This window comes from Salmo salar, chromosome 03 (assembly GCF_965601325.2).
Source record: "Salmo salar chromosome 03, fSalSal1, whole genome shotgun sequence".
Lineage (NCBI taxonomy): Eukaryota > Metazoa > Chordata > Actinopteri > Salmoniformes > Salmonidae > Salmo > Salmo salar.
Window position 1 is genome coordinate 19,763,356 of NC_138293.1, and position 8,305 is coordinate 19,771,660.

At 44.7% G+C, this 8,305-nt stretch overlaps 1 protein-coding gene across 1 annotated transcript; it reads left to right on the forward strand.

Moving 5' to 3' along the window:
• The first annotated feature begins 246 nt into the window (after nt 1-246).
• Nucleotides 247-8,042, forward strand: tfa (transferrin-a). The gene is given in 17 exon segments (NM_001123655.1): nt 247-331; nt 443-594; nt 1,318-1,420; nt 1,691-1,882; nt 2,625-2,754; nt 2,955-3,010; nt 3,171-3,334; nt 4,090-4,240; nt 4,407-4,570; nt 5,438-5,534; nt 5,680-5,700; nt 5,861-6,022; nt 6,136-6,286; nt 6,459-6,526; nt 6,746-6,927; nt 7,261-7,453; nt 7,556-8,042. Coding segments are annotated over 17 exon segments (2,073 nt in total). The 5' UTR covers nt 247-291; the 3' UTR covers nt 7,603-8,042.
• Nucleotides 8,043-8,305: the final 263 nt, after the last annotated feature.

Sequence of the window (8,305 nt, forward strand, 5' to 3'; positions counted from 1 at the left end):
TAATGTAGGACTATTTATTTTGTGAATTTCCATTATGTGGAAATGTCTGAAGTCTGAGTACACACAAACCACACACACACAGGGAGTGAGCCACGCGCGCCCACCCCGCCTATGAACAATTAAACGCGCCATGTAACATATTGGGAAACCCTAAACAAACTATGGCCTCTTTTCAGCTAAGTCAGCCCACCATGGACCCCAGGCTATTGGTTTTCTATAAAAGCCAGAGTTGCCTTCTAAAACGGCCTACTTTTTCACTCCGGGAATTGTTGACTTGGAGACTTCGAGAACATGAAACTGCTTCTCCTCTCAGCGCTGCTGGGGTGCCTAGGTAAGTGGGCTTATACATGCAAAGATAATTACGCATGGAAAAATATCAATAGACATTGATTGCTTTAATTTATATTTCACAATTTTATCATAGCATTTATTCTGTCCTCAGCTACGGCGTATGCTGCCCCAGCTGAGGGAATTGTTAAATGGTGCGTAAAGTCGGAGCAAGAGCTGCGGAAATGCCACGACCTCGCAGCCAAGGTGGCGGAGTTTTCATGTGTGCGGAAGGACGGCTCTTTTGAATGCATCCAAGCCATCAAGGTGAGAGACTAACTACTTATATCAGAATCTCTACTATTAAACAGTATTTTAATGTGTGACTTGTCACTTCTGACTTGTGCGTGTTCTTGTGCGTTTTACCTTTGCGCCAGCAAGGTCAGTGAATACAAAACCCCATGGAGTTGCATCGTTACGCACATGGTACATGCATGGTGACTCACGCTTTGATCACACCGACAGTGTCTTTGCGCAAAATAGTACGCAGCATCATCTGGATATGTATGCAAAAAAAGTTCCACATTCACCTTCTGCTACCATTTCTGTCAAGCCGTCTACGCATACAGTTTGACGCATACGTAAAATAAATCCAACTTATGCACCACACCGAATGCACTGCAACTGCCTCTGCAACGCAATGCTGCAACGCAATGCTGCAAGGCAAACGCTGCGTTTCATTGGAAGTGAATGTAGTTCTGGTGTACCAAAATGCAAAACGCTGTCGGTGTGTTCGATGTGTCACAGTAACGTAAAGAGAGCTTTTATTTGTGCATGTTGTAGTTTACAATTTATTTTTGAGGGATAGTTTCTTGAAGTTTGACAAAAGGTTGAAATTACTAGTCTCTTGTAGAATAGATAGCAGCCCATCTGTAATTTCCAGCCAGCACCAGCTGATCCGCTTGCATTAACAACCTTGTGAGGTGCAGGTCTGTTGTTGTGTGTTTTCTCTCTTTGTCCTTCACGGATGTCTCTCTTCCTCCCTGCAAGGGGGGTGAGGCTGATGCTATCACTCTGGATGGAGGAGATATTTACACAGCTGGCCTCACCAACTACGGCCTGCAGCCCATCATTGCAGAGGACTATGGTGAGGGTAAGCATCTCAAGACCAAGTTCAAGATTTCCTCGACTTTTTCTGCTAAATTGAATGTGTTATACATATTGTTCTCTATAAGGCTTATAGATTCAACATTTCTCTGTCTATTGGTGAATGGAAGAGACTGGGTATACAATGGCCCTTAGCACTTCAGTTGCAAAGATAGGCCAACAGAAAATTGATTCTGTACTTTGAATGGGATCAAATGGTTTCTGTCTGAATCTGGTTTCTGAACTCTGTATTGATGGCTCCTCTCCTGTCTATCAGACTCTGACACCTGCTATTATGCTGTGGCCGTGGCCAAGAAGGGCACTGCCTTTGGGTTCAAAACCCTCCGTGGCAAGAAGTCCTGCCACACCGGGTTGGGCAAATCTGCAGGCTGGAACATTCCCATCGGTACCCTGGTGACTGAGAGCCAGATCCAATGGGCCGGCATCGAGGACAGACCTGTGGAGTCGGGTGAGTGGCTGCACTGCTTTTTGGATAGTTTATTAATTTCATTAAACTAGCAGGGACTATTATGCGTAATAATCAACATCTCAAACCTGATAGTTATCTTTTATTTTATTTAACCCTTATTTTACCAGGTAAGTTGACTGAGAACACATTCTTATTTACAGCAACGACCTGGGGAATAGTTACAGGGGAGATGAATGAGCCAATTGTAAGCTGGGGATGATTAGGTGACCGTGATGGTATGAGGGTCAGATTAGGAATTTAACCAGGACACCGGGGTTAACATCCCTACTCTTACGATAAGTGCCATGGGATCTTTAATGACCTCAGAGAGTCAGGACACCCATTTATCATCCCACCCGAAAGACAGCGCCCTACACAGGGCAGTGTCTCCAATCATTTGGATATTTCTTTAGACCAGAGGAAAGGGTGCTTCCTACTGGCCATCCAACACCACTTACAGCAGCATCTGGTCTCCCATCCAGGGACTGATCAGGACCAACCCTGCTTAGCGTCAGTGGCAAGCCATCAGTGGGATGCAGGGTGGTATGCTGCTGGCCTAAACAGTTGCTGTAGTCAATTGTTACCCAGTGGGGAATGTTTGGATTGTTGTGTTTATTCCTCTCTGTCAGTTGGTAAAATGCGTTGTATATGCTGTACGTTCTGAATATACTGTACAGTGACTGTGTGCAGGTATGCTTAATCCAATCATAGGGTTTTCATAGTGTGTGTGTGTGTTTTGCAGCGGTGAGCGACTTCTTCAATGCCAGCTGTGCTCCAGGAGCCACTATGGGGTCCAAACTGTGCCAGCTTTGTAAGGGAGACTGCTCCAGGTCTCACAAGGAGCCCTACTATGACTATGCCGGGGCCTTCCAGTGAGTACCAGTCTCTTTCTACCCCTCCTAGATACACCATTACCATCTCTGAATAACTCCATGCTCTGTACACCCATACCTCTCAATCTACCCTATTTGGAATCGGCAGATATTTGTATCCTTTCTCCTTCTATCAGTAGTCTCTATCTCCCTCTACCTGCTCTGGATTGGCCACTAACTGTGTATTTTTGCCTCACAAGGTGCCTGAAAGATGGAGCTGGAGATGTTGCCTTCATCAAGCCCCTGGCTGTACCTGGTGTGTTTTTAAAGCATTAGCTAGCATACCGATATTGAATTACAACTGTAAAATGCAAACTCTAGAATTACAATTACGGAAAACTATGTTAATGCTTAGTGTAAATGTCCAAACCACTCACACGTCACCTACTATACAACCTCCTATTACCTGCTTGCAGCCGCAGAGAAGGCAAGCTATGAGTTGCTGTGCAAGGATGGCACCAGAGCTTCCATCGACAGCTACAAGACCTGCCACCTGGCCAGAGTACCCGCCCACGCTGTGGTCAGCCGCAAGGACCCCGAACTGGCCAATCGCATCTACAACAAACTGGTGGCCGTCAAGGTACTGGACATTACTGTCACCTGTCATCGCTGTCACCTGAGTACTGATCTAGGATCAGTTGAGCCTTATAGAGCATTACGAATATGACCAGAGGCATCATTTATCAAGCTTTTGCAGCATTTACTTTTACATTGTTTATTGAACGATCAGTCTTGCAGAATGCGCGGCCATTGTTTGACACTCGCTATAGGTGGCATGAATTTTTCACAGCAGAAGTTTTAAACATTCTGCCCACAACTGTACAGAAATGTGATCAAATTTGCCATTGTGCTTTTAAAAAACAGTCATGATCCAGTTCCAAAACCTCCAAATCATACAGCAAATGAGGGTGTTTCTGTTACCATCAGTCGAAGAGAGGGCATTTCCAGGCGGAGTTGTAACACTCGTTCACGAGCACACAAATATAGTATGGCTCTGCTTTATCAATGAAAACATGCTGTATGTTTGATAAATCCAAATACTTTGTTGCACACACAAATCCTAGAAGCTCCACGTACACCAGAATTTAGTGAGACATTTATACACGCTTGATAAATGAGGCCCACGTCCCAAATTAGCATTCCTACGCTGAGATTTTTCTGAATAAGGGCCCTGGAGTCTTTTCTGACCATGTGACCTGGGGGCCCAGAGTGTTTCCACCTCTGGCCACATGTTCAGGATAAACTCTTGGCCCTAAACATCACAACTGACACTGACAGATACGCCAAGATGAACAAAATCACACAATGTGTATTCACTCATTTGTGCCCCAACAGGACTTCAATCTGTTCTCCTCTGATGGTTATGCAGCCAAGAACCTGATGTTCAAGGACTCCGCTCAGAAACTAGTACAGCTGCCAACAACCACCGACTCCTTCCTCTACCTGGGAGCTGAGTACATGAGCACTATCCGCTCCCTGAAAAAATGTGAGGCCACACATGCACGCACACACACATGTACTTTTACACACACACACACACACACACACACACACACACACACACACACACACACACACACACACACACACACACACACACACACGTCTTACACTGTTAGGTCATCGCTTTCTCCCCAACATTTGCTTTTCAGCGCAGGCCACAGGTGCCAGCTCCAGGGCCATCAAATGGTGTGCTGTGGGCCATGCCGAGAAGGGCAAGTGTGACACCTGGACAATTAACAGCTTCGCAGATGGTGAATCCAAGATCGACTGCCAGGACGCACCCACAGTGGAGGAATGCATCAAGAAGATCATGGTAAGGCTATGGGAGAAGATCATGGTAAGGCTATGGGAGAAGATCATGGTAAGGCTATGGGAGAAGATCATGGTAAGGCTATGGGAGAAGAGACGTCCTCTATAGCTCTGTTGGTAGAGCATGGCAGGATAGTGGGTTCATTTCCAGGGACCACCCATTGGTAAAGAATTTATACACGCATGACTAAGTTGCTTTGGAGAAAAGCGTCTGCTAATTATATATATTATTATTAGAGGGAGGGGGTGGATAAAAAGTTTTATTAACAAGGTGGTATGTGCACTTTATATGGGAGAAGATCGTGGTAAGGCTATGGGAGAAGATTGTTGTAAGGCTATGGGAGAAGATTGTTGTAAGGCTGTGGGAGAAGATTGTGGTAAGGCTGTGGGAGAAGATCATGGTAAGGCTATGGGAGAAGATCATGGTAAGGCTATGGGAGAAGATCATGGTAAGGCTATGGGAGAAGATCATGGTAAGGCTATGGGAGAAGATCATGGTAAGGCTATGGGAGAAGATCGTGGTAAGGCTATGGGAGAAGATCGTGGTAAGGCTATGGGAGAAGATCATGGTAAGGCTATGGGAGAAGAGAGGTCCTCTATAGCTCTGTTGGTAGAGCATGGCAGGATAGTGGGTTCATTTCCAGGGACCACCCATTGGTAAAGAATTTATACACGCATGACTAAGTTGCTTTGAAGAAAAGCGTTTGCTAATTATATATATTATTATTAGAGGGTGAGGGTGGATAAAAAGTTTTATTAACAAGGTGGTATGTGCACTTTATAGTTTGTTCTTTCGCAAGTAATTCCCTTAATCTAATTTTCTTTCGTTCCTTCCTTTCCGCTATTTCTATTTTGTTTTCTCTTTCCACAGCGTAAAGAGGCAGATGCCATAGCGGTGGATGGTGGGGAGGTGTACACTGCTGGAAAATGTGGTCTGGTCCCTGTCATGGTGGAGCAGTATGATGCAGGTATGACACACACACACACACACACACACACACACACACACACACACACTAATATCATCGATGTGTCTTCCCCTCTCCCTTTCTATCCTCTCCTGCTCTGCCTCAACAATGTTAACATGCAGATTTTCTCTCTCTCTCCTCACAGATCTGTGCAGCGCCCCTGGTGGTAAGTACACATGCTTACACCTGCTCCCTCACCAAACACAGACCATACTATAATGCTACAGTATTGCTACAGTAAGATTTATTGGGCCGGCTTCACGAACACCGATCAAGCCTAGTGCTGGACTTTCTCTTTCACCTCTTCCCTCTGTGTATCCTCTCAGAGGCGTCATCCTACTATGCGGTGGCGGTGGCAAAGAAGGGATCTGGGCTGACCTGGAAAACCCTGAAGGGCAAGAGGTCATGCCACACCGGCTTGGGCAGGACCGCAGGCTGGAACATACCCATGGGTCTCATCCACCAGGAGACTAATGACTGCGACTTCAGTGAGTGGGCAGCTGTGTGTGTGTGTGTTTATAATATGTGTCATTCTATACTTGTGTACTGGTATGTCTATGAATGTACTTAATCTCATACTGTGTCTCCTTCCTGAATTCAGCTAAGTACTTCAGTAAGGGCTGTGCTCCTGGATCTGAGGTGGGCTCTCCCTTCTGTGCCCAGTGTAAGGGCAGTGGGAAGGCCGTGGGAGATGAGTACAGGTGCAAAGCCAGGTCTGAAGAGCAGTACTACGGCTATACTGGAGCCTTCAGGTAGGGGGCGCCACCACAACGGTGGATTCAATAGTGGAGCTGATAGTTGAGTCCTTCACCAGGATCTTTCTAATAGTGATGGCGGACTGTACAAAACAAAATATATTTGTTGGCCTATAGTATATTTCTCACTCTTTTATACATCTAATTGTCTGTCTTGATATCCTTCCAGATGTCTGGTTGAAGATGCTGGAGATGTTGCCTTCATTAAACACACTATTGTACCAGAGAGCACTGATGGTAAGTGTGTTTCTTATCCACATACAGATGTTCTGCTGCCCTATTTTCATCTCTCTCTCTGTCTCATGCTCCTCAGCTTCACTCCTCTCTCTCCTATAGATGAATCTCAACTCAGTGTTATTTCTCTCATGCACTTTCTATGGCTCTCTGTATCTGTGGCTCTCTGTATCTGAAAACAAAGTCTTCAACTCTCTCCTTTCTAACCATCCTTCCCTGTAGGTAATGGTCCAGATTGGGCAAAGGACCTGAAGTCCTCTGACTTTGAACTCCTCTGCCAGGATGGTACTACTCAGCCAGTCACAAAGTTCAGTGAGTGCCACCTGGCCAAGGTGCCCGCCCATGCTGTGATAACACGCCCAGAGACCCGTGGAGACGTTGTGTCCATCCTTCTGGAGCTGCAGGTGGGTGTTAAGACATGGCCAGATCTGTTTCTTCTTAAGACAACTCCATAGTCAGTTTAGCCAAGGATGAGCAACTCTAGTACGAGAGGGATACAGAGTTTAAGGTTTTGTCTCAGCTCAGCACTAACCCACTGGAACATACGCCTGCGTATAGTGTGGCCCTCCAGTTTTCCCATTTCCACCCATGATCCCCAAGCTGATCTAAGATCAGTTTTGGTTAATTGGGGGGAGGTCTATTAAATGCACATTTAGTGTAAGAAATAGTCTAAAATATCATTTTTAAGGTTTATCATTGATTTAACCACCAAGTAAATATTTTCTCCCTGTGTTTAGGCCAAGTTCGGCTCAAGCGGCAGCGATTCCTCATTTAGAATGTTCCAGTCATCTGTTGAAAAGAACTTGCTCTTCAAGGATTCCACAAAGTGTCTCCAGGAGATCCCAAAAGGCACCAAATACCAGGATTTCCTTGGGAAAGAGTACATGATCGCCATGCAATCGCTCAGGAAGTGCTCCGACAGTACCTCAGGTAGAGTCCCATTACGTGACAACCTTACACACACACACACACACTGTATAAAGGACATATCTGCATCTAAAGCTAAAACCTGTTCTCCCATTCCCCCCTCAGATTTGGAGAAGGCATGCACTTTCCATTCCTGCCAGCAGAAGGAATAGTGGCTCTCACCTTTGTGGCAAACACACACTCGCTCTCCCAACCCCTCAACGTTCAAGCAACCTAAGCAGTAAATGTAGATGAAACTGAATTCAGTTGAGAATTTGTTTTGTACAAAACAACAAAACAATCTTGTATGAAAATGTGCTTTACATTCCTTTGATAAAACAAGTGTTAAATGAATTAAGCTAAATGACTACTACTGTTTGCCTTGTAGTTGAACTGTTAACCAAACAAGAACTGGTTATGGTAGTATTTCTAGATTACAGGTTTCTGAAATAATAAAATCACCTTTTTTATTCTCCGTCCTGCTCAGTCCAACCAAACCAGTCCCAACCAAACACTGAGGTCCAATTCACATTTTGTTTTGGTTGTTGTTCAATGAATTGGCCAACTGCTTTGGCTTACTTTCTTGAAATAAAGTGTACCCTTTTTCACAAGCTATTTTTTGTAATAATTTTATTGATGTATATCTATAAAGTAATAGGTTTTATTAGTTTGTCAGACATGGTACCCAGCTATGGTTTCTCATGAACATTCATGCGACTATATACAGTCGTGGCCAAAAGCTGAGAATGACACAAATATTAATTTCCACAAAGTTTGCTGCTTCAGTGTCTTTAGATATTTTATCAATGTCACTATGGAATACTGAAGTATAATTACAAGCATTTCATAAGTGTCAATACAGAATAACTATCTTCA